Source organism: Bombus vancouverensis, chromosome 17 (genome assembly GCF_051014615.1).
Source record: "Bombus vancouverensis nearcticus chromosome 17, iyBomVanc1_principal, whole genome shotgun sequence".
In the NCBI taxonomy this organism is placed as follows: Eukaryota; Metazoa; Arthropoda; class Insecta; order Hymenoptera; family Apidae; genus Bombus; species Bombus vancouverensis.
This window is the reverse complement of record NC_134927.1, coordinates 8,625,971-8,653,071: the sequence shown is the minus strand read 5'-3', so window position 1 is coordinate 8,653,071 and position 27,101 is coordinate 8,625,971. Positions and strand designations below refer to the sequence as shown.

At 38.6% G+C, this 27,101-nt stretch overlaps 1 protein-coding gene across 5 annotated transcripts; it reads right to left on the bottom strand.

The window, feature by feature from the left end:
- Positions 1–365: 365 nt before the first annotated feature.
- LOC117165136 (phospholipase B1, membrane-associated-like) lies at positions 366–6,629 on the bottom strand. 5 transcript variants are annotated; one of them, XM_076626114.1, is made up of 8 exons: positions 6,314–6,376; positions 5,808–5,980; positions 5,542–5,637; positions 4,938–5,149; positions 4,658–4,834; positions 3,904–4,202; positions 806–984; positions 366–727 (listed from the first exon to the last, which is right to left on the bottom strand). In XM_076626114.1, exons 3-8 carry the CDS (start codon positions 5,615–5,617, stop codon positions 582–584), a joined length of 1,089 nt encoding a protein of 362 aa, XP_076482229.1. In that variant the 5' UTR covers positions 5,618–5,637; positions 5,808–5,980; positions 6,314–6,376; the 3' UTR covers positions 366–581. The 5 variants fall into 5 exon arrangements, with proteins under 5 accessions (XP_076482229.1, XP_076482225.1, XP_076482227.1 ...); XM_076626110.1 differs by lacking the exon at positions 5,808–5,980 and having other exon boundaries at positions 6,314–6,629; XM_076626112.1 differs by lacking the exon at positions 5,808–5,980 and having other exon boundaries at positions 366–644; positions 6,314–6,629.
- Positions 6,630–27,101: the final 20,472 nt, after the last annotated feature.

Sequence of the window (27,101 nt, the reverse complement as noted above, 5' to 3'; positions counted from 1 at the left end):
GGTAATATCTGACATTCGGTCATGTTACACTAGCTAGAAAAATTTACCGATTGTTCAGCTGTACAAATTGTAAAATACAAATTATGATTTAATGACGATTATGTGAATATGAAAAGTAGATTCTTTTTCTTTCCTGGAGATCTCCTTCCTTCTTTCATTTCGGGATTCATGCGCGACTCACGTTCAAAACATATCAATGATATGCTATATATGTATATACTTTAAACAAAAGCGAAAGGGGAAATAAGCAACTAGCTAACTAAAGCGAAAAGATAGAAAAAGCGAAACTTCTTCGAAAAAGCTGAATTTTACGTCGAATTTGAACGTCCGACGAGGACTGGGAAAATGTTCCATTGGTCAACGTATTATCAATTTTCATTATTACCTTTATTCGCACAGAACTTCAATTACAAGATCAATATGATAATGACTGAAATCCCACAGTAAAAATTAAATTCAACATTGGTTGTTATTTTTGAACATTTGCTTATTATAATTTTTGTCATTTTTAAATAGACAAATACGAAGATTATAATACATCTTCCACTTACAGAAACTGTTCTAAACTTCTCTAACCATCCTTAAGTTTCATTGTTCTGTGAATTTTCATACGTCATCAAGAACGGTCTTTCCGAAGTAGGACACTGAAATTTTTCAAATAACAAAGTGAGAGACCTACTCTTGTTACCAACTGGTTGCAACAAATCGTTCCACAGATTATTCGCATCTTGGGAAACACAAAACATTTCTGATTATCAACGTAACACTCATGAAATAATTGTATAGTTTCATCTGTTAAACTCACATAGTGCATGTAGTTTTTGACTCCAATGAAAGCAATCAGCGTTAAGATATGAGAGATCGGCAAATCCATCCTCGGCAACAGGTATTTTTGCATGTTCCAGAGTCGGTAAAATTATTACGGTGAAGTCATTTCTATGAAATTCTGGATAATTAGCGACTTCTTCGTCAATCTCTTGCCACCTAAAAAAATGAAACAAACTAGCTTATTCTTCATATGCATATTAAAATATATATCAAACGGTACTTGAAATGTGTTAGGGAAATAATATCGCATAAATGTGAAATAAGAAAAATAAGCTGATTGCAGTGCGAAATGTCGCATCGCGCTGAGACAGAAGTAAAATGCCTTTGTTAGTTACCAAGACTTCGCATTTTTTCAGTATAAACATCTCACATTTTGGCTTCGTAATTACACTTCGTGATCATTTGGATTATCATAGTAACTAAAAGTTCGTAGTTTTTTACAGATTATGTGGAATAATCCACTGTCAAAATTAACGATTTCCGATACACGGTATGGTAATGGAAAGGTGCAACACTTTTTCAAGATAATTAGGGTAAATGCCGCATTCCTAATCGGGATAGACGCCATTGATTTAGTAAAGGCTAGAGGTGAATTGAAACTGTTTCGCACTGAAGGAGAATTGTCGATGATTCATTTACGGAGAGAAAGAAGGATGAAAGTTGGGGTATTTACACCATATTGATACGACACTTTCACGGAATCAGTCGATAGCCCCTTTGCGTTCACGCGTCATTCGAGTAAGGGTCTCGCCGATCTTCGTGATAAGAGAAATGAAATGTTAGAGGTTGTCATGTGTAGGACCACGTCATGTTTATTGCTACGCGTAAAATCAATCGGCAAACTCGCGCGGGCCGCGAAATCTCAGGAGGCACGTCCTGCGCGTATCTCATTTACCCCACCATCGAACCTTTCGCACGTCTTCCGTGCATGCGCACGAAATGTCGAAAGTGTTGAGTTTATGTTAGCCATCGAAGCGACGACATTTAGAATACCCCCGAACGAGATGATCGCGGTGTATGTATCAAATTTGTATAAACATTGTTTATATGCGCTAGAATATATTAATCACTTATGGTGGCAATGGACTAGAGGAAACATTGATCCTCTCTATTCGAAAATTTAATGGGACGATTTTCGAGTTGCTGTTATGGATTTTAATGAATATGCAGATTTAACGTCTAACCTATGATTTTTCTTACACGGATGGTTTATGTTTTCGAATGCCACAATCTTTTGTGGTATTTTAAGTACAGAGACGAATACCTTTATCTTACAAACAATACCTAAACAATAAAAAACCTAACAATAACTAATACCTTTACCTTTGATATTAATCGATAACAGATTGAAATTCGTAGATCGCTATCGATAACATCGATACCGTATCGAACACTTCACTAGATATGTGTTATATAAATGCGAACTCGTCGTCTGAATACACGCTCATAATATACACTTATAAATATACTTATCAGCGTTTTTTCATCCAAAGTCGGCCCGACATTGCCCGTGACATCAATAAGATCTTAATGTGAATTGAAATCAAATATGATCAATCTATGTTGTTCTCTAATAACTCTTTTCAATAGTTATTCACCAACATATAACGAGAATGAAATACGCTTAAATATAAAATAAAAGTTAAGGTAATTGGGCACAAAAGCGGCTGCACCTCCGATTTTGATGATATTTAACTATAATGTAAAACTCATCATTCAAAACAACATTATGCTATAAACATTATACCATTACCCGACTTTTGTTTCCGAGATATTTGCAAAAATCTGCTGCTAATACTACATTAAATCTTATCTATACATGCACGTTCATGGCAACGTATGCGTCAGAGTGGTGCGATCGCTTATCCACTGTTTCTATAAACACATCATAGCTGGTGTGAAACGATCTGTATAGCGGATGAACTCCTGGAAAAGCGAAAAAGTTTGACAAAATACGGGACGAAGGCAATGCTAGTCAATGTCGACGGCTAATAGCCTCACGCGTTCTGCGGTTCCATTATACTGAGCGACAGGTGAGATACTCGGCAACACTGAGTACCATTGCCGTCACCGCGTGTTTTGTCAAACTTATTCGCATTTACATTAAAAACAAAACATGATTTTCTGGCTTTATTGAAGCTGTCCTTAGCAAAAATGTTTGTTCTATCGCGTGCTAGTGTTGGATTCTAGATAGTGTTGTAGACATTTAATTTTTGAAATAAGTTGGAAAATCTAAACAAAAGAATGACGCTTTCTATGCGTTCTTCTCGCTTTAATCATTATCTACACATATTTAAATGTCTATAATACCATAACAGTACATATCATTTTATTTAAGAGAGCCACAGTATTTTTTGTCCAAAACACATCTCGATAGCTACTAATGTAAGAAAACAAAACATTCTCGAAGTTGCGAATTTGAATTTTTCTTACATTTTTTCTCAAAAGTGTGTACATGAATTACTTGTTGAAGGTTGCAAAACTAAATGCGTGTTCAAGAGCGCAATCCGTATTGAATGTAGATCGGTCTTTCAATTAGGCCGTCGTTAAAGTCTGATGGCAGTCAGCCTCCTCACGGTGCGACGACTGGATTGCTCAGTATTGATACTTTTCTAGAATAGGGTTCGACTTTGTATAGTTTTTGACAACCGCTGAGATATGTAAGACTTGTGCGTTCAAAATGTTTTTTTACGTTTTCGAGGTAGTTAGAATAGTAGTTAGGTAGGATAAATATTAAACAGTTCGCCCGTTATAAAGATTATTTGCAGGTCGCAGCGATGTGTTTATAGACACACAACAGTAGATGTGTGGTCACACCATGCCTTATAAGTCAGATTCAACATAGTAGTAGCAGCAGCTTTCTCCAAATATTTCGGAAACTAATTGAGTTTACCCACTGTAGGAAAAATGTTGAGTTTCACAACATACTTAAGTTTCATTAAAATGGGAATTGTAGCCCCTTTTATCTATAATTACTAAGATTAAATATAAAGTATGATATAACAAAATTCTTGTAAGTGTTTAATCCTCAAGCACAAAATATTTAAAAAGTTAAATTCGGAAAATTATACAAACCTCTCAATTAATTTATAATATTCCGGTCTTTGATCCCTAAATTGTAAAGCAAACATACATGAGCATTCAATCATGGATGCCAAATAGCACCGCAATGACTCTCTTCCTTTGTGTGCAGCAACCAGTTCCTTTAAGTGAGGTGGTGGTATAAGAGCAACAAAAGTTCTTGGTAAATTGTCTCTTAATATTCTAAGAGTATGAATTAAATCTATTTTGTGATCATTTAACATAGACCATGGAGAAGAAGTTGCACACATATTAGAGCAAAAATCATTACTTCCAATCATCAACGAAATCAACTGTAAAACATAAAAATGTAGATACTATTGCGTAAACGATTAAACAATAAATGAAATTATACTTGCATCTTATACTTGCAATTTCATACTTGCATCCAATCTTTTTAAATTGTAATTGTAATTTTGAATTATATTGCAAGTGTGTTTCTAGTGAATAAAAGGTAATGTAATTAACTTTTGAAAATAGTTCACCAGAACTGCAATGAAATACTTCTCGAATTATAATGCCAATAATTTCATTATGATCTTTATTCCTTATTAATGAACGTATAAAGGCCTTGTCTAATTTTTATTTTAATATTTGAATAAAAATGGTAAAGGTGAATAATTTAGATTTTATGTGAATTTATGTTCCATTAATCAGTTTTTAATTTCAATGATTATGTGCATATTAAAACACCACCTGTCATATAGTAAATATGTATAATATATAATTACTTTGTCTACATACGAACCTTCCAATGTTTGTTTATATCTACTCTCGGGTCAACTTTTATTTTATTGACCAGATATGTCGCCATGAAAGTCATATCTTTAGACATAGCTCCAGCTTCGGCGACGTTTAACTGCGCAGCTGGATCAGTACTTATAGCGTCTCCAAGTGAATAACCTATTAATTTAGGATTGAATTCCTGCATATAGAAAAATCGGACTATGAAAGATTTCAGTATTCGCATTTATGGCGATAACACAAATCGTGTGCGCAAACAATGCAGATGTAAAAAATGAACATACTTTAAGAATATTAGGGAGAGTCAGGTACTCTCGCCAAGTTCCTTGACCGCCGATACTACCCACTATGCCTCTATTTTCAATGTTCACTTCGAACGTATAAATCGAAGTAACTCCAGCGCCGATTGTCACGGAATCACCCATTGCAGCAATGACATCTATGTCTCCTGGTTTTAAATGGTGAACCGACTCGGGAACTTTCGAAGACCTGCCGGCTAAACAAATTGAAGTAAACACATTAGAATACATGTGAACTTCAAAAGATAAGCATCAATTTTACTATTCTTAAACTACAGTGGGGTGAGAAGCTTATAATGTTATATATCTTCAAAAATGATATTAATAGGACAAGACTATGGATGAACTCGAAATCACATTGACATTCTTGTAGCCATTACAAATTATAAAGAACTGCGTTCTTCACTGTAATTTCCTGCTACAGAAATTTACCGATTGTCCCTAGGATAAATTGCAAAAATTATTGGAAATAAAAGAAATCTGCGATTTAAATTGAATAATGATTTTAAAGAATAAATACGACGATATAATATTTACAAGTGATATCATGAAGTATTTGACAATAATAATCATAAATTTGGTTAAGTACCTGTTACATTGCAAGGAAAAGGGACGTCTATTGGAACTTCCTTTTGAAATTTATATTTATTCCGTAATTGAGACATTCGATCCCCATTTCTTGTGCCTACAAAATAGTCATTTTAAAACAATTTACAAAAATACTTCATCTGTGATGAAGCATTGCACGCGATATGTCATAATTCCGATCAAGTAATTGCAACGAAGGATTTCAGAACTTTTACGAACGTTATCGAATTCGTTCTTAATTTTAGATATACAGATGTATGTTTTCACCTCTTAAATTTAACGTGCATATTTTAATCGTCTAGAGTTTTAATAGTATGTGACAACTTTCGTGAGCTACTGTATATTTTCAAGATTTGTGCTATAAATAAAGGCGTTCAGTGGCGAGGTATCAACTTTTCCCGCGCAGCCCGTCACTAACTTAACCAAAACCCAATTTCCATCTGAAATCACAATCAGGTTGCTGCCTCTTATACTCGTATAACAAGACTGACCAGTATTTTAAGAACAAATGGAAATGGACATCTTTTGATTTCACATTTACCTAACAACTCGTCACTTGCAAAACTTGTGCAAGTTTTTGTCTACTTTTACCGAAAAAAAATTTCGACAACTTATCATTTTATCACGAAAATATATATATTCACAATAAAACATTAGTCTATGAAAAATAAGATACACAATATTTCACTTCCTCCAAAAAGCATCTCTCTAATCAAAAGAAAGTGATATTATTGCATAAAGACGTAACACGAAATAAACTAAAACAGACGTACCGTAGGATTGCGTTAACCAATTACGATATCCACGGTAGATGGAACTGAGAATCGACGTATCCAAGGCAGTTCTTTGCGACATGGTCAGCACGCATAATTCCAATACAAGGCACAGATACAGCTTCTTCATCGTAAGTTTTCTTGCACAATCAAATGATCACTTTTACGTTTCCACAGTGATTTTTTATTTTTGTTGATTATAAGAACAAAAAGATATAAATTTTTTCGATGACTGCTAACTGCTACGCGTATTATCGAGGGCCTTGATAGCACCGCATCCAGTCTTAGCTATTGCTAGTTAAAGATCGTTACGAACACTGTTCGCACTCATAAAAGGTTTGAATCTGTTATGCTACATGTTCATAATGTGAGATAAATTGTATTCTTTGATTCAGATACTCCCATCTCAATTATTTTTCTTGCTTATGTATTTGCATTTACGTCGTTAACAAGGTCAGGAAAATTAATAAATACGGATAGGCAACGCCTGGGCAATTTTATTTACATATTATATTGTCACGTCCCGCGCTGCGTACGCGCCGTAACGTAGACTAAAACTACCAATAGCGCGAGTGAGCGTCTCAATTTGAGATTCAAATAAACTTTAACAATTTGTATAAAAACCAAATTCGAGCCTCACAACCCCCACGGAATAACCCGTCACATGACGACCCCTCCACGTTAAATCTAATTATAAATAAGCGTAGCGACATAGAAGATAGAGAGGTAATTCCTTAGTTCCGAGTAGTTAAATCCTCAGTTCTGTGTGATTAGTTCCTCAGTTCTTGGTGATTAGTTCCTTGGTTCTTGGCGATCAGTTCCCCAATTCTTGGCAAGTAATTGCTTTGTTCATAGCGATTAGTTCTCAATTCCTTTAGCTCTTAATTTCTCAGTTCCTTTGTCTTTCAATTCTTTAGTTCCTTAGTTTTTCAGCTCTTAGTTCCCTTAGCTCTTAGTTTTTGCTCTTAGTTCTTAAGTTCTGTAGTCCTTTAGTTCTTTTGCTTTTAGTTCTTTGTTTCATTAGTTCCCTGTTCTTGTCAGTTTTGTTTATCGACGTGTTTGTATTTGTCAATTTGTAAATTATTGAAAATTAATTAAATTAAAATCTTGTAATTAATAAGAGTGAAAACGTATCGCGAACGATTGTAACTTTGAGTATTCGAAATCTCAACGACAATTCTGTCAATACCCAATTAGAATTAGAATAGACATTTGTTGTGGAGAATATTTGTCTAATAATATGTAGCGGCACAAGAGTTAGAATTCCATTCAAATCATATTGTTGTTTTGCTTCGGAGTATGAAGTTCGTTAGGTTACGTATAATGTAAGAATAAACAAACTGCGAGCAAAACAACGTCGCCGCTACATGTAACCATAAAACAAAGACAAATTTGAATCTTCCGACTTCCCCCTGACGACTATAAATAAACGGACGCGATCGCAAACGGATTATTATAAACTGTATCCAAACGACGTTACACACGCCGTTTTACGACTAGGACATTGTATTGACGATTTTAAATACAATAACGATTTTACTTACCATCTAGTAATCTCATCATTCAACCTCCTACAAATTGGTGACCCCGACGTGATAAAAGTGATAGAGATAACCGGGAGAGTGTCGATAAGACTTCGAACTCCGCGAGTATTAGAGCGTTCGAGATGACGAGTACCGGCAAAAACGAGCTCGGTAACGTGGACGCGAAAAACGCTCAGTTCCGCATACCACCGTTCTGAACGGATGATGTAGAGCTGTGGTTTAATGCGTTAGAGGCACAGTTCAAACACGCCCGGATTACGAGTGAGGAGGCCAAATATAATGCCGCCATCGCGAATATCGATAAATCTTATGTTCGACTCATCCGCGGCATCTTATCCAATCCACCGGAGAGCGGGCAGTACGAGATCCTCAAAAAGGAAATCATTAATAGGTTGGCGAGTCAGACGCCCGACACCTATGTAAAATAATAGAGAGCGAACAACTAGGCGACAGGACGCCTTCTCAATTTTACCGGGACCTGAAAAGCCTCGCCACCCCTGCAACATCGGACGAACTCATCCGGACTCTCTGGGAAGGCCAACTCCCGGTGCACGTGCAGCGCGTCCTGGCCTCCGCCCAGGATAAGAGGCCCGAAACTCTGACCACGATCGCCGACAGCATCCACGAAATACGCCCGGAACTAGGACAAGTATTGTCTGTCTTTGTTCACGGGTGCTTTCCTCGGCTTCAACTTATCGCCATACAGAACCCGGGCACCCCTAGGGCCATAGGGGTTGGGATACGCCCAACCATCGCGCAAGGCACCCAGTGCCTTGCTACCTTGACTAGCTAAGCCTGCAGGGGCTGTCGCTCGTTACAGATCGAACGGGGCGATTCTAAGCCCTACCGTCTCACCAGGACGGTTCCGGAGCAGGTGGGACGCTGCTCACCCGCCAAAGGCCATTCGGGGCGAGCCATTACCCCCTAAATCGGCCCTCTTGTCAGCATCTTGGCCATCAACCACTGTCACCACGAGTCCAAACCCATAATTGGCCGAGCAGAGGGGTCACTACTCCCACCGGGCTTACACTCGACCGCCCGTGGTACCATCCTAAGTCATTGGTGGGACTATCGTGTGGATTTACCGCCACGTCACTGCCAGCCGGCGACCTGCTAACCGTACTCGACAGATCCAGATAGGACTCGCGTAAGCGGGGGCCTCAAGGCACAAAGTGCCCGGGAACTTATCCCGACGGTCCTATCCTTGGCATCAGGATCCTGGGTGCGCTACTACCCAAGGCCACGTAGAGAAAGCATAGACGAGCCTCTCGCCTACACTCCCGGCGACCTTCCTTGCGGTGTACAGAGAGGACTCACGTAAGCGGGACGCTTGTCCCGACGGTCCTCCCTGGCTGCGGGAACGTGGGTTTGCCAGCCCTCATAGACTTACATAAGCAAGTCCTCCCTGCGGAGCCCGTATCGGGACAATCGAAAACGCGGTAGATCATCGAACGTTAGCAGTAGCGCAAGGTAACGACGATGAACTACGCCAAATCCTCAATTCCGATTCTCGCACGCTGCGGCTTGAGAAGATCCGATTTCCTGAAAAAGACACCGAAATATACTGCGACACGTCGACCGGAACCTTGCGGCCGTTCGTACCGAAACAACATTACGACACAACGTGTTTCAGTCGTTACGCGGACTTTCCCATCCGGGAAAAGCTGGTGACGACGCGTTTTGTCTAGCCGTCTGTAAACAAAGATTGCCGTACGTGGACGCGGTAATGTATACCGTGCCAACGTAATAAAGTCACCAGGCATGTATCATCACCAGTTGGATCGTTCGGAACGTTAGCAGGCCGATTCGATCATATACACGTGGATATTATCGTAATGCAGTATTCACAGGGCTTTCAATACTGTCTAACGTGTATTGATCGTTTTTTCGCGCTGGCCAGAAGCCGTTCCCATTGCCGACATGGAAGCGCCAACCGTTGCTGCGGCCCTCCTATCGACTTGGATTTCTCGTTTCGGCGTCCCTTTAAAAATAACAACCGACCAAGGACGCCAATTCGAATCGCGTCTGTTCGAAGAGTTGTGCCGGCTGCTCGGCGTCACGCACCTACGCACATCGGCCTATCATCCTGCGTCTAATGGGATGGTAGAACGCCTACAGAGACAGCTTAAAGCGGCGATCAAATGTCACGACACGAGCAACTGGGTCGAAATTCTGCAAATCGTGCTATTAGGTATTAGAACCACGATAAAGGAGGATCTAAACGCAACGGCAGCCGAGATGATATACGGCGAGTTCTTTTTACCAACTAAGCAGCGGGCCACCTCGGAATTCGCAACCCTGCTCAAGGAACAAATGGAGAAAGTCCGGTCTCAGCCCGTTACACAACACGATGAAAAGAAATTATTCACTTTCCGCGAGTTGGAGTCTTCCGCCTATGTATTCTTACGATACGTCGCAATTAGAGGTCCTTTGCAGCAGCCTTACGATGGACCGTTCAGAGTAACGCGAAGAGGCGAGAAAACGTACACTATTAATGTCAACAATCCCGATATAACGGTTTCCGTCGACCGGCTAAAGCCAGCCTTTGTAGTACCAGAGGATCTCGAAGCGAAAACCGCCGAAACCCGTGACATGCTTATTCCAGTAGAGCAAACGAACGCTCGCAACGAAAGCGGCGTAAATAGTAATAACGAAAGCAACGAAGGAAACACTAATAATACGTACGTTACGCGGTCTGGCCGAAGAGTCCGTTTCCCGATCGGCTACAGGCAGGTTTCGGCTAGACATCATAAATTATCAAACACGGGGACTTTCAAGGGAAGTGCAATAAAAACGTTATCACTGGTAGGGGGGTGATGTGGCGGCACAAGAGTTAGAATTCGATTCAAATCGTGTTGTTGTTTCGCTTCGGGGTATAAAGTTCGTTAGGTTACGTATAATGTAAGAATAAACAAATTGCGAGCAAAACAACGTCGCCGCTACATGTAACCGTAAAACAAAGACAAATTTGAATCTTCCGACTTCCCCCTGACGACTATAAATAAACGGACGCGATCGCAAACGGATTATTATAAACTGTGACCAAACGACGTTACACACACCGTTTTACGACTAGGACATTGTATTGACGATTTTAAATACAATAACGATTTTATTTACCTACTAGTAATTTCATCATTCAACCTCCTACAAATATAATAGGATTAAGCGAACATTTATTTTCACCAACCTTGATCCTGTCCCGTGCCAGTACCCCTGCGCGTAGCAGGTTAGTCGAAACGTGGAGATTAATTGCCAATCGCATTAAACATCAGACAACGCTACTATTTAATCTAAATTCAAAAATTAACGGCAACACAACCAAAACGAACCAAACAAAAACGTAACAATATAACGTGTATAGACTACCGTTATTTCTTATTGTACTTTAAGCATACTATAAAAATTGTATAACAAGAAAAAAGATTTGAAAGAAAAATTTTTCTCAAGAAAAATGTTACAGATGTTGCTTTCCTTGACTTTCATACGTTAAAAATGATAAATTCAAGTTAATATACCTGCTAAATTAATATAGTTTTGGATAAAAATAGGTTAATACTTTTTTATAGAGAATGCCGAACTGGATTAACGTATTAAAAGACATATGATTTTATTTGAAAAAACAAAACTGACTGTTGCATTTTCTCTAAACCTTATTACCACATTTTTCAGTCTTTTAAATCCTAGAATCCTTATGCGAAGCATTTTCCCGTATTCTCTGAAATGAAAATATTTAAGTGAACGGAGTTAATACGGAAGATGTTAGTTTCTAGTTCGTTACTGGTTGCTAATTACATGTTTATTCGTTGATTGCTTTGCCGAGAATTTTTTTATTTTTTTAACGTAACTTATTTTCTAACAGGGAACGTCATCATTAAACTAATTTATAATAGAAAAAAATAATTTTACGTTATTCTAATCGAAAGTGTATTCTATTTGAAGTTTATTAAAGTTGGCACTCCTGATTTTCAAATTTCAATATTTCAGTAATTTCAATATTAACTGTTCTCTTACGTTGCCGATTCTCCTTACCAGCTGTTGGGTTTCGTCTGTCCATCGTGCCCTTCTGGTTGGTCCTTTCCCGGGGTTTTTACCTAACATCGAAGTCATCAGGTTTACAGCTCGAGGAGAACATGTAATTCGGAATTTCCTAAAAAAGGGATTGGGCCTGTCCATAAACGGACGGCCACTCAAAATTCCGAACATGAATTATGATACTTGAATTTATACTCAGTTTCTTCAATTGAATCTCGTGCTCCAAGAGAGGAAAGCAATAGCTCCAGGTTTTGTAGTATTAAACCAATTTAATAGTATAATTCGATAGACAGTAACATAGTTACAGTTAGATAGTTACAGACAGTAACATAATATCACATCGAAGTTATTGAATTTATATCAAGAGCCGGTGATGCAAAGACAAAGAAATATAATGTTTGTTCGACATCTTTTCTGTTTGCGATCGTTAATCCGGTACACTTTTAGGTGTATATATCGGGGTCCAGTCGACTCCCGATCACACTAATCTAATACAATAAATATAACAGTATAAAAAGTTCTTGACAGTTTACTTGTTTAAATTTTTATCAGTGTATAATGCAAATGTGAAAGGAGCGAAGAAAGCAGAGGAGCAAAGGATCATAAGAGCTTCCGTTACCCTGTTATCGATTAACGTTTAAGTCTCATTAGGAAGTAAGTATACGTACAAAGACGCGTATTTAGTTTCCATGTAGAACGTCATAAAAAACTTCCTGTTTGCGTCGATACGTTACAGAGCGGGTTACACACTGGCCTAATTGTCTCATACAACTTCCTCTCATTTATTCCGGTAATTGTTATGCATGATCTTATAATAATAAGATTTTTAGATACTTCCTCTGTCGCTGTGTGTAGAAACAACGATTAATGGATATATATTTTTTTCCGAAGATGAACCGGAAGCACATATACCAACAATCCTCATTGCTATTGTATATATTGGTTTTGTTCCATTTGGAATTGTTTCCTCGTTATTGAAACTACGTAAAACATAATAACCTAATAGATACTATAGAAACAAATATAATATTATGTAATATTTTCACAAAGTCAATAACACACACATGGGATACATTGGGATATTGCAAAATATCGCAAGACATTGTAGAAAATGTAAGATATCGCTCAAGATATGGTGAAAAATATCACATAATATATTACACAAAATTTGATCCTTAGATTTAATACATTCATGATGTACTTGATCGGTCAATAAATATTTACCCACAGAAGCAGGTTTCTGTTGATCTTCTTGCTCTTTTATAGCTCTCATTGCTGTTTTTCTTGCTCTCTTCACTGAGCGTAATTTGTCTTTTTGAGTAATTCATAGGTTGCGTTGCGATTTTTTTAAGGCAGAAATACGTGCAAGTGTAAAATTCTATATTATGTTATATTCTATTTATAACTTTGTAGAAGTCTTCAGTTTTAATCATAATTCAAATCAAATCGCTGCTATAATGAATAGATAACGTTGCATGTAACACAAAAAAGGTAAGTTCGTGTGATCCCCAGAATGTAGTACGTGAAAAGACATTGCATGTTCTGCCTATTCTGTACTTTGTTTGTATTGTCAGAGACGAAGTTTCCTCTCTGCTACTACAATCGAAATTTGATATGCTCCATCTATGAGCTGCTGTTAGAACTAGAGTTAGGTATAAGCGATTACACAGTGGCAGATTCGTATCATCAATCATTACAGGGTTTGGTTTTACGTGAAAAATAATCATTTACGTACCATAACACTATTCGCATATAACAAATATTACAAATATAATTATTACTAAAATTTACTTATGTACGGCGTTTTTCCATGGACTTTAAATCTCTACGGGGCAATTACGGACAGAGTATTACTCTAAATCAAACATCAAGCATACCATTCGTAATGAGCTAAAAATTTATGTCTATTTAACAAGTCAATGGGAAGAATAAGATATCATACAAGTCATTGCATCTACAAAGAGTCAACAGCTCTGCTTTCTGCCGAAAATAGCATCTACGTGATCTAGTTTCAACGCTTAATTTTCTATTTAAATATTCTCAATATTCTCTACCTATACCATGAGTTTGCATTGCTTGCGATTTAATTACTTTATGTAATTATATTTTAAATGTCTTTTAGAGGCTTTCGTTAAATATTTTGTTAAACTGGTTAGTTAAATTAATACAAAGTGTCTAAAATTCATTTACATGTTTATTTATCGTTACAATTTCGTGTCATTTATTTTCATTTAATGCAAAAATTAGGAATATTCATTAGTCTTTAATACAATTTATCATCGGTACATGACTAATTAATTTCATCACGGCTACGGAAAGGAGTATCCTCGTATATACAGACAATCTTATAAAATTCAAATTATACTGAATAAAATTTGCAATTCAGATAGTTCACGCGACAGCGCTCGACGTAGCCTAGACCTTCGTAATCTAGACATAGACGAGGTTATGTCATAACAAAGCCGCAGAAACCTATCTCAACGTAACAGGTAAACGTGCCAAGGTAAACTATACAAATGAGGATTGAGAACACAGACTGTAAGAATTCAAGACCAGCGGAGAACAATGTCGCATAAATGTACTTGTATTTGGTGACATCATACAACTATCCCCAGTAAAAGAACGTTGTTGTTTCGTACAACTACAGCGACGTGATTATATTACAATCACATTGCAGATATTAATTCTTGGTACCAATTTTCAATCTCCGAACTCGTCACGAATATAAGGTAGAAGAACGATACAGAGTTTATCGACCTATTAAATAATTTGAGGTGTATAAGTCGTGTCCGTGATGATTGTGGCTGGTGGCTGTAGATGTCGCTGCTGGAGGTATTTCCTATTTTGAATCGTGAAATAAAAATCGGACTTCGGTCGCTGGGATTCGATCCCGCGTTCGCAACGTTCGTAACCTAATGCGCTAATCATTGCGCTACCGTCATCCGTTAGTTGTTTATGTCGAGTGGCGGTATTTGTGCTGTCGAGTGCCACCACAAATTTACGATTTTACACAATTCCTCAATAAGAAATATTATGCGAGCGAAGGAGAATTCCTCTATTCTGAAAGTTTGTAGTTGGTGCAGCATTAAGAATATTCCCGGCAGCATTTAATGGACGCAAATGATACAAAAATGAGATAGCATAATCACATTGTATATACATTACTTACTCAGTAAGACGAGTTTCGCTAGGTATGGAAAAAGATCATCCAAGAATGTTATTTCTGCAAATGTAAATAAATGCAGCGGAATCTTGCATACAATAGCATTAACTGAGAGATTACGAATTATGTTACGACGAAACATGTCAATTCTGGTGGTTTGATGAACGGCGCAACGGGAATCGTAAAAAAATTTACATCGTCAACACTTTGAAGAAATCAGCTGGAAGACGGGGCATTCCTGGACTCAGTGCTTATAAAATTTAACGACGAATCCATTGAAAGCAAATTCAAAGACATCGATGGCTACATTCCGATATCTCTAATAGTGCAACATTTCAGGCGATGAAAGGTTATGAAATTAACGTTAAACGCACAATGTTATCCCTTATCCTAAGCTGTAGTGACTGTATATAAATTACGAAACCAAACTACACCAAACAGGGCTGTAATTGGTCTTGGCAAAAAGAATTTTTCAAAGGACCAAATCTACTTTGCTCTTAGTCGTGTTAAAACGTTAGACGGCCTAGCTACATCTGATTTAACGCCTAAGACATTTATTAATGAATCCTATGACGAAAAGGTACTTGCAGAAATGCAAAGATTACCAGGACTTTCTTCGCCAAAAAAACAGCTGAAGCCTACTTTCTACGACCAGTATGTCAAGAAACGACCCAAATATCTTTGAAACGAGGAGTTAGTAATAAAATACAGGAAACAAGTCAGCATTGAATGGCAAACTTATATTTAGAACCGGGCGATGTACTCTCCCAATGAAAATTTTGTAAAACAACCGCCCAATTTCATCACTTCCAGCAACTAGTTTGTGAGAAACGGTGGGATACAACCGAATGAAATGACGAATAAGACAGTTCATTTGCAATAACGATAAGAATAAAGAAATTGAACAAATTTCACAAGAGAGACCAATCGTTAGACTATCTCTCCAAGATGCAGGATGTTTTATCCCAACTGGTTGATCCAGCACAGAGCGATCGATACGCATATATAAAAATGGTCATGACTGCTTGACCGACTACTTGACAATAATCATGCGTGAAAAATTCTTTAATGGGATCAACGGAAGACATACCCTACGCGAAGCATCTTAATATCAGTTCAATGATTGCAGAGCAATCACTGAAAAATTAACGCAAAAAGATTATATCACGAGACCAACGGGAGAATATGCTCTATGAGATGCAACAGGAATCGTTTTGGTTCATCAAGCCGTTCCATGGAAATCGATAGACATACACGAAATCGGTATATCATTCATCGGTGAAATTAATGTTTTAAAACAGAACATAGTTTAGAATAAACAAATCGGGAAAGTTTTCTTAACAAGATTAACGAAAGAGTATATCTTACAAGATGCATGAAACAAAAAGGAAAGAAAAAGATATAATCATTGAATTAGAAGTCCCCTCTCTCGAAGTCGATATAATATAAATATCACTTAATCGGATAAAGGTTTATCCCAATTAAAATATTTGTAATTGTTATATTTATATATTATAACAATTATAATAATTATATAATGTTGCAGATAAAGGAACATGTTTAATATACTGAATATAAAGTATTCTTTTCACACTTTCTTGTACACTTCTTTTTATATTGGCCTTTACAATGAACTTTCTTTCAAACGTTAAATATAAAATTTTGTTATTCTTTGGTAATTTTATCATTAACGCATAACTGAACAATCTCTCCACGGATACAGAAGAAGACATTGGTGTGTTATATCAAAGAAAATATACGTCGAATCAATGGATAATCCTTTAACGTATGCAAATCACGACTTTCGCGGAAGAAAATTTTGTGATTTCTAATTCTGTATTAATAGAAACTCAATTACAGATTTCAGGTTGTGACGATCCAAAGTCGAAAAGGTCATCATCTGTGGTATCAATATCCTCTGACGGTCCCTAAGGAACATAAAAAGGAGAAGACAAGTTACGTAAAAAAATAATACTGCATACGTTATCGCAATAATAATAAGGAAATTATTTTATCTATACGTACTTGTCAGCAACAACCGTTTCAAGTTCTGCATGTAATTGTGGATGGTGACTCGTTTCGATGTAATTCGGCCATCGAGATTTGAATTATAAAAACGAGAACGCTATAACTGCAGTTTACTTAGCCTCAATCGTGGCAAAATAAAAAGATGATACCAATCTTGTATAGAAACTCCAATAATCCTTTAACTAATGGCGTACAGAACTTGCATTACCTTTTATTAATGTTTCTAACCTTTTTCTAAACACAAAACCGAAAGCGCAATGCCATAATGTGGCCCTTTTTCTCTCTGGATGATATCTATAACTTTTACTAGTGGCGTTTGCAACGAGATCGCATAGGAAATTCCATCTTGCTATTCCCGTTCTGTTCAAAGTATAACTTTATGTATTTTGCATAATTTCGGCAAATTTAGGACGTGCGGTACATTTCCGTAATGCATTGCATTTGGACATAACGTTGTTGTTACTTAAGAGCACTGTGTCACATTTTTCACACATTGCCGTCACGCAATCAATTGTAGTTCATAAACTTAAAGTGTGAGCATGTCTAAAATGTTGTGATAAACACGGTCTGATATCCAAGGTGAAAGATGCATCGTCTTCAAGATCAGTTAGATAATTTTCATCTTCATGATTCAATGCCTGATTTCGATATTCCTGATGCAGATGTTGCCGATAACCTCTCAATGTATTTATCACATTGAAAAGTATCTACACCAATGCTAAACGATATGCTAAACAAACGAAATGCATTTACGGAGCTACCAGCATTGTCTATAATTACTGTCTGTATTCTACTAGAACAGTGGCAACACTTGGCAACATTGTATACCGCTGAAGCAAAGTGCCTAATGAGCCATCTATATCCTAGCGGTCCTTCCGTCGAACGTCGAGAAGAACGCGCGGCAACGGTCGCGAACGCCTCACAAACGCGTGGATAGTGGGGATATTGAGGGGCGACAATAAGAAAAGAATCGAATCCGATCGACGGTTAGGTCCGAACCAGGAAGTGAAAAGGTCGCGTTGTAACCACGCAGCGAGACTGAGTAGCGAAACCAAGAGCGATACGCGACGCGATCAAAAGAAGACACTTGTTAATAAATATATTGTTGATCTAAACACCAAGTGATTATTTAACGCGCTACACCCAATATCACCTCAGAACTTTAATCGAATTCTAAGTGAATTTGACGAAGAATATCAGCAATCTTATTAAAACTGTGTACGCCTTTGAACTTCATACATGCCAAAGTTGCTGGCTGCCGCTCGAATGCAATTCAACCTAAGCAACGTACAATGACACCGAGGAAACTCCTTCTTCTATTAGACCACGCATTGGCTGTAGTGCATACATACCGTATTTCATGTAATTGTTGCTTTAACTGAGTAACCGTGTTCAGATACATCTCACTTTGTTCGACCATTCGCGAAGAGACGCGATCGCGAGGAAGCGCGCCAACGGGAATCGTAAATTCCCGTTTCGATTATGAAATCGATGCCACGAAATGATCGATCCTCTATTTCGGTCAGGATGATAGAGGTGGTTGAATTTATTATAACACTGAGGTAACAGGTTACAATTCACACTTTATTCCAACAACTTGTAGACATAGACAGTGACGCTCGGTGCGTATAGATATAAGTTAAACCGATGACTGATTTAAAGATGCAAAACCTGTGTTGAGATGTTGACTGATCTAACGATGAGAAACCAGTGCTGATGTGTTGACCGATCTGTAGATGATAAACCAGTGAAGTTCGGTGACGATGCTGTCGTAAAGGAAAACTCTTGCTGGGTGTTGGTCGCCCCACCACTGGTCGCTTATGGGTAAAAATCTCCGGAAAAATGGGAAAGCCCCGTTTCCCTACCTTTTTACCTGATGGAGCAATAACCATAAGGAACCTCTTGACTTGAAGGTGTATTATACCAATTAACGGGCTTAAGGGTAAAATCGAAAAACTTAGATTTATGACAGTTCCTTATGATTATTGCGGTCCGACTAATTATATTTGCACAGCTAGTGGCCGCATCGACCGAGGAATGGATTCCGTGTTACGCAAAGAGTCACCGGACTTAACAGTAGCATATCGCTGTATTTGGTCTTATTTTGATCATAAAAATTTCACAAGTACGTTAGTGAAAATTTAATTTCAAAAAATTCTAAACAGTAAAAAGATTTCTCTGTTTCATTAGTATTGCCTCGTCCAATGTCTTGATGATTCTTGACTGAAATTCGTGATCTAAATTCCGCAATTAGATAGTAAACTACAAGTAGAAACGATTCTATTCCTAAAGCTAGTGACAATGAAGTGTTACACGTGGCGAACGTAGAAAAGAATAATGCGATTGAAAAGGAAAGAGAAACAGGGACTGAGAGTCGAAGTATTCGGCGACGTATAAAATATGAAGCTGCGTAATACGCTGAGACCTTTTTCAGCTGAAAAATCGAATTTTCTTATTTTTAATACCCAATGAATAGAACTTTTACCAACTGTTTGTTAGATGTTTCCGATTAAAATGGCAAAAAGCATGATACAATTCGTAGCATATTTGCTTATGCTGAATGTTATTAAATGCATATTGGTAAATCAATATAATTCGTATTGCACCGTGTTTAGTCTCATTTTAATCAAAAAGATTTTACAAATACGTTGGTAGAAGCTTAATTTAGAAAAAATTGAAAAGAAAACATACGTTATCTCGATAATATCTGACATGAAGTAAAATGCTACAACTGCAATGGAAAGTACCCAGCTAGCTACAAGGGCTGTGTAGTCAGAAAGCAATTGCAACGTAAGCTGTTTCCGCCGCTTCGAAACAGGACGCACAACACCTTTCACGCGTAACAGGATAGCACAGAAACTGAGACAACAACAAATCTACAGCACGTAATGAACAATAACCACAGTAACACCAACACCGTTGGTTGGCATTGTTTGGATGTCAATGACATCATCAACAAATATTGGTTGGGGAGGGGGGATTCTATGTGCGTGTTGGTTTGGCGGCGGTTCTGCGATTTCCATAGCGTCGTTTGAGAATTCCAATACGGCGAACCTGTTGTGAGTGTTTATTTGTATTGTTGATTATTCGTTCCGGATGTCGTTCGTGTTTGTTTTTGATGTTTCTATCTTTCGCTTTTTTGAATTAATGGCGTCATTGGTACGGGGGGATCTGCTGCACTTTTGCCACGGAGGAGGTAGCGCGGGGTAGTTATAACTTTGCTCAGGAGAGCCTGGTCGTGATTGCTGGGCCATCATCGAGCTAGTTAATTCAGAATGAATAACTAGTCGTGAGGTTATGAGGCTAGTATTCGGGTTAGGGTTAGGTGCATGGGATTTTCTTCTCCCTAAAGGGTAGGAAACACTTGGTTGTGTTCACTTTCGACGGTTGAGCGGCACGTGTTGTTTTTAAACTTCACTGGGTACTACAGACACGTCTGCACGCTTCGGCACTCAACAGCGAACTGATAGCTTTCCTTAAAAGAAATATTTGTAGCGGCACGCGACAGTAAACATTCCAACGGTTTCTGTCCCGTGGCTCGCCACACGCAGATCCTATTCTTCGGGTATGATGGTTACCAGATGCCGACGCGTCTCCACAGTACGTGATCAGCTAGCCCGAGGGCCGTTATAAACACTAAGATCTAGTTACCTAAAGTCGTTCAAACAGACAAACAGTCTTTGCCTCAACTAAGGGAAGATAGGGGAAATCTATTTTTTTCAACGAACGACGTCTCCCACCAGCAACTTTCTCTCGAGGGCGGCTAGCATCTTTTTGTAACTACCGATATGGAGATTGACCAATTCGTCAATTTCCCTTATTTTCCGAACGAAGGCTATCCCCGACGAATCCGATGATCTCGTGTCCTTAGACACACCCCATCATAGTTTTCCTCTGTGGCATCGTCGGGACTGAAAGTCATTCTTTCTTGCGGTCCCATTTTTTTTTATTATTTATTTATTTACATTTTACAATTTGTCCAGTAGGACATTTGGTAAAATATTATAGCTTAGTCGTGTAATAATATAACATGTGGATGGCTACCCCCAGTGGGATACCATCTTCGAATTTGATTGATTTATTTCTTTAGCATAGTGAGTGTTTGTATGTTAGGTTATGTCCTTGTCAGTTCAACAATCATCGAGAATACACCTAATGGCTCCATTCACAGCCAACACACTCAACTTCAGCCTTAACTCCACTAAAAACAAAGGAGTCAATCGAAGCAGCCACGGAATACTTAAACACGAGCATAATAAACGCAATCTGCCTCTCCACACCGACAAAGACGTCTATCAGCAAACAAGAATATCCCCAATACATACTAAAAAAAATAGCAGAAAAACGTAGACTAAGAAGAGTGTGGCAGACCCATAGAACACCGGATGACAAACGCAAACTAAACAACGCAACTAGAAAGATATCCAAAACCTTAAAAAATTATAAAAACGACTGTTTCCAAAAATACCTCGCCAGCTTATCCCCCACAGCCGACTCCAACTACTCACTATGGAAGGCCTCCAGGAAACTCACCCGCCCCCCACAAATAATCCCACCTATCCGCCGTCCGCAAGGTGGATGGGCGCGAAGCCCTATAGAAAAAGCCGACCTGTTTGCTAAATACTTGTCTAAAGTATTCAAACCCCATTCCCCCAAAGCTACCGCGGACGTTACTGAATACTTGCACACCCTCTTCCAAATGTCCCCTCCTATCGAACCGTTCACTTCTGCAGAGACTATAGAAACAATCAGTCGCCTAAACTCCAAGAAAGCAGCAGGGCACGACCTAATAGGCAATAAAGCAATCAAGGAACTTCCCATGAAAGGGATAGCACTCATCACATCGATTTTTAATGCTATCTTTCGCCTTGAACACTATCCTAAGGACTGGAAAATCTCATTGATTACCCTCATCCCTAAACCCGGTAAACCGATATACGAAACCAGCTCCTATCGCCCAATCAGTCTTTTACATACCCTGTCCAAACTATTCGAGAAGATGCTCACGAACCGACTCCTTCCACTTCTAGAGAACTTGAAAACACTCCCAGATCACCAATTCGGCTTCCGAAAACAACATTCAACAGTAGAGCAAATCCACCGCATAACTCATACGATTAGCCAAACACTCGAAAAGAAAGAATATTGCTCAGCGGTTTTCCTAGACATCCAACAGGCATTCGACAAAGTATGGCATGAAGGGCTACTATACAAGCTTAAAAAGATCCTACCTCACCCCTCTACTCCATCCTAAAATCCTACCTAACCAATAGACAATTCATGGTTAAATGCCTAGACGCCACTTCCGCAACATTCCCAATAGAATCCGGCATACCGCAAGGTAGTGTCCTCGGACCCCTACTGTACTCAATCTACACTGCCGACCTACCTATATCAAACGATATAACAATAGCGACATTTGCAGACGACACAGCGCTATTAGCTACCCACGCAGACCCGGTAATAGCCTCATCCACTCTCCAGCGAAGTCTCGACTCCATGGAAAAGTGGTTTCATAAATGGGTCTTCAAAATCAACGAAAACAAATCCTCACATGTAAGCTTCACGCTCCGAAAACAAACCTGCCCCCAGGTCACCATCAACAATGCAACAGTTCCTAGCAGGGACTCAGTCCGATACCTGGGCATGACCCTGGACAGGAGACTAACGTGGAAGAAACACATCTCAGATAAAACGAAGCAACTAAAGGACAAACTAAAAAAATTCTATTGGCTCACGGGCCGACGCTCCAAACTAAACATACAGAATAAAATTACCCTCTACAAGACCGTAATAAAACCTGTCTGGACCTACGGAATCCAACTATGGGGAACAGCAAGTAACTCCAACATTGAAATATTTCAACGCTTCCAATCGAAAACGCTAAGATCCTTAATAGACGCACCTTGGTATGTTACCAACGAAACAATCCATCGCGACCTCAAGATACCCACAGTCAAAGAGGAAACAGCAAAATATAGCGACATATACAGCAAAAGAGTCAACAAACACCGAAACCCCCTAATCACTGGACTACTTGACACAACGGACCAGATTCGCAGGCTGAAGAGGCATTACCCGCTAGACCTAAACGCTAGATTCATTTAGTTATCCAAATTAAGCATATGCACTTACTTATAATACTTATAAATTATACCTATCTATAATAAGTATTAACTTATTGTAAATAAACAGCCATGTCACTGCGCCACGCCAGAAAAATTACTGAAAATTCTCAACGCGAGAATTGATTGTAATTTCAACAAATAAATAAAAAAAAAAAAAAATCTTCTGTACTATTGACAGTGCTGAAGATAGCGTCGATCCTTTCTTCGTGCGTTGATAGTGTTTTTTTTATTTCATTTAATTGCCTTTGTTGTTCTTTTAACGCTTGGAGGATACTTTTTTTGAAGTCTTCGATAACGTTTATAATGCTTTGTAGCTGCGCTTTGGCTTGATCGCGGATTTAAGTTTGTTATTTGTGTTGTGTGTTCGATTATTTGATTTAGTTTTGTTTGTTGTTTCACTACGTCAGCGAACTTTAGTTCTGGGACGTATTTACGGTTTATTTGGGCAATTCGTTTTATCTTTGTTTCCTTGTCTTTTTTCTTTTTTTCAGCTAGCTTTTTGCGCAGCTTTACGAGTTTGGGGCACCCCTTGTATGACGCGGGGTGTCCGTAGTTTTTGCAGTTAACACAGAATATTTTCTCTTTGGTTACTGCTCCTTCTTTTTTATTTTGCACTCGCCTGGACCATGGGACTCAATGCATTTTACACAGCGGTAGTTTAGGTTACAGTTTTGTGCTGTGTGACCTAGTCGCTGGCATTTGTGGCATTGAGTTATGTCATTATTTTTTTTTATTATTTTTTCCCATTCTATTTTGTAGTAGTTAAAATGGTTTATTTTTAATAGGTTGCTTATATTGCTGTCGGGGGATACTTGTATTATGTAAATTGGGAGCAATATATTGTTCTCCCTTGATCTTTTTGTCGTGAATCGTGAGACTTTTGTGAATTTTACGTCGTCTATTTGCAAAGCTTGTAGGTCTGTGAATATTTCCGTTTCGGTGTAACTATTGTCTAAGCCTTTTAACAAGTATGTGTGGTGTTTCTCTGTTTTGGGTGTATACGTATGGAAGGTCGTGTTGGCTGCAAGGAGTGTTTCTTTAGCTTTGTGGAAATCGGGTAGGTTTCGGAGGTAGAGAGCACGTTTACCTGAGTGTATCCTTTTAATATGGAATTGTTTGATGTTTGCAACTTTCTCTATTTCTCTATAAGCGTTACCGTGTCCTTTGGGTCTTGTAGCGTTATGTTGATAGACGGCGATTTGTTTTCCCTTGTAGTGGATGGGTCGTTCGTACGCCCCTCTGCGGTGTATCTGGTGGGGTGTCCGTCGGGTGCCCCCCCCCCCACCCCACCGTGATGATGCTGTTGACGCTGGGCCCCCTGGGTTGTACGATGAGGCCTGTCGCCCCTGCGGTGTTGATTGTTTTGGCGGTATGGTGGGACTATGTTTTCCCATTTTGCCACGTAATACTTGGTTTTTCTTTTTTATTTGCTCTAGCGTTGAGCTCGATGTTGGGTAGTTAGCTGGTCCCGGCTGTGATTGTGAATGTGGTTCTGATTCTAGTAAGCTAAATCTGTTTTATGTTGTGATCGCTGGGGGCGAGACAGCTTTTATGGGTCTCATGTTTCTGACTTCCTTAGTCCTTTCGTCCTGGGCGGAGAGATACTCTTCTTTTATGTTTTTTAGGATATCTTCTAATCCTTTGGTCCTGGCAACTAGGTTTGGTTGGGGGTTGAGTTTCCGCGTCTTTTGCGCGGAAAGTCTTAAGCTATTGTTGATTTCTTTTATTTTATTTTATTTATTTGTTGAAATTACAATCAATTCTCGCGTTGAGAATTTTCAGTAATTTTTCTGGCGTGGCGCAGTGACATGGCTGTTTATTTAGTTAATTGTGTTTATAAGTTTATAAGGCTGTTTATAAGTTAATACTTATTATAGATAGGTATAATTTATAAATATTATTGATTTCTTTGGCCGCTATTTGCGGGTTTATTTTTCTTTTGGTGGGATTTTTTATTAATTCTAAGGTGGGTTCCGTTTCCTTGCTTTTTGCTTCATTATCGATGTCCTATTTTTGTATATATTTTTATTTTGCCTTATTTTTTAAATTTTATTTTTATTTTTTTATTTATAGCGATTTTTTCCTTTCCTTTTTCCTTTAGAGGATGGTTGTTTACTTTGACGCGCACACTGTCAGGACCTAAGCCTGATGTCACTTTTTAGGCTAAGAGGTCCGTCCCGTTCGGAGGTTTACGCTCGACTGACCCCTCTCATTCTTGCATTCCTTTATTTCTGCCTGGTTCGTTCTTCTTCCACTAGTAGTTTCATAAAATTTTTCTGCTAGTCAGTGGGAAATAAGTACAAATCTAGAACAGCGCTTTTTCTCTCTTTCCTTGCTTCCATTTTCTTTTTGCCACTACTTCTCCAAACCTACTTTTATTCTCTTAATCTTTGTTACTCTGTAGCGGCACTCAGCAGCAAATACCCCACCACTCGACACTAACTAGTGTCGGACGACGGTAGCACAGTGGTTAGCGCCTTAGGTTGCGAAGCCGGTGGTCCCTGCCTTAAACGTAGAGGGAGTCTCGCTAGGTGCGGTATTTCTATCATTCGCCCGTATACTCGACCGCTAGCGAGATAGACAGACTCGTCGTCATAGTAGCCCTCTGATGTTGGGCGGTTGGTACCCGCAGATCGCCCGGGAGGTGTTACGCCGCGTTGATGCCTCGACCTGTCGTCGTCCTGTTGGTACAGATCCGCTACAAATTCAATTCACATTAAGATCTTATTGACGACTCGGGCAATGTCGGGTTCAACTTTGGATGAAAAAACACCGATAAGTATACTTACAAATGTATATTATGAGCGTCTATTCAGACGACGAGTTCGCATTTATATAACACATATCTAGTGATATGATCGATGCGGTATCGATGTTATCGACAGCGATCTACGAATTTCAATCTGTTATCGATTAATATCAAAGGCAAAGGTATTAGTTATTGTTAGGTTTTTTATTGTTTAGGTATTGTTTGTAAGGTAAAGGTATTGGTTTCTGTACTTAAAATACCACATAAGATTGTGGCATTCGAAAACATAAACCATCCGTGTAAGAGGTTAGACGTTAAATCTTCTTTTTCATTAAAATCCATAACAGCAACCCGAAAATCGTCACATTAAATTTTCGAGTAGAGAGGATCAATGTTTCCTCTAGTCCATTGCCACCATAAGTAATTAATATATACTAGCGCATATAAACAATGTTTATACAAAATTGATACATGCACCGCGATCGTCCCGTTCGAGGGTATCCTAAATGTCGTCGCCTCGATGCCTAACATAAACTCAGCACTTTCGACATTTCGTGAGCATGCACGGAAGTCGTGCGGAAGCTTCGATGATGAGGTAAGTGACATACGCGCAGGACGCGCCTAGTGGGATCTCGCGGCCCGCGCGAGTTTGCTGATCGAGTTTATGCGTAGCAATAAACATGACAAGGTCCCCTCACTGATGAACCAGAAGCTTGGTGTTACGCAGGACCTCTAACATTTCGTTTCTCTTATCACGAAATTCGGCGAGACCCTTACTCGAACGACGAGTGAACGCAGAAATTATGGAGACGCAAAGAGTCTATTGACCAGTTCCGTGAAAATATCGTATCGATATGGCATCCTTCTTTTTCGCCGTAAATGAATCATCGACAATGGTCCTTCAATGCGATATAGTTTAAATTCACCTCTAGCCTTTACTAAATCAATATGGCATCTATCCCGATTAGGAATGCCACATTTATCCTAATTATCTTGAAAAGATATTGCACCTTTTCATTACCATACCGTGTATCGGAAATCGTTAATTTTGGCAGTGGATTATTCCACATAATCTCCTACGTATAACAAGAATTATGCTATAAAAAACTACGAACTTTTAGTTACTATGATAATCCAGATG

Excerpts from the sequence above, each read along its gene's own strand:
- LOC117165136 (XM_076626110.1), bottom strand. The coding sequence starts at position 6,443 with ATGAAGAAGCTGTATCTGTGCCTTGTATTGGAATTATGCGTGCTGACC. Across the intron at positions 4,203-4,657 it reads ATATAAACAAACATTGGAAG|TTGATTTCGTTGATGATTGG; the intron begins GTTCGTATGTAG and ends TATGTTTTACAG. Across the intron at positions 728-805 it reads TCAAAAACTACATGCACTAT|ATGCGAATAATCTGTGGAAC; the intron begins GTGAGTTTAACA and ends GTGTTTCCCAAG.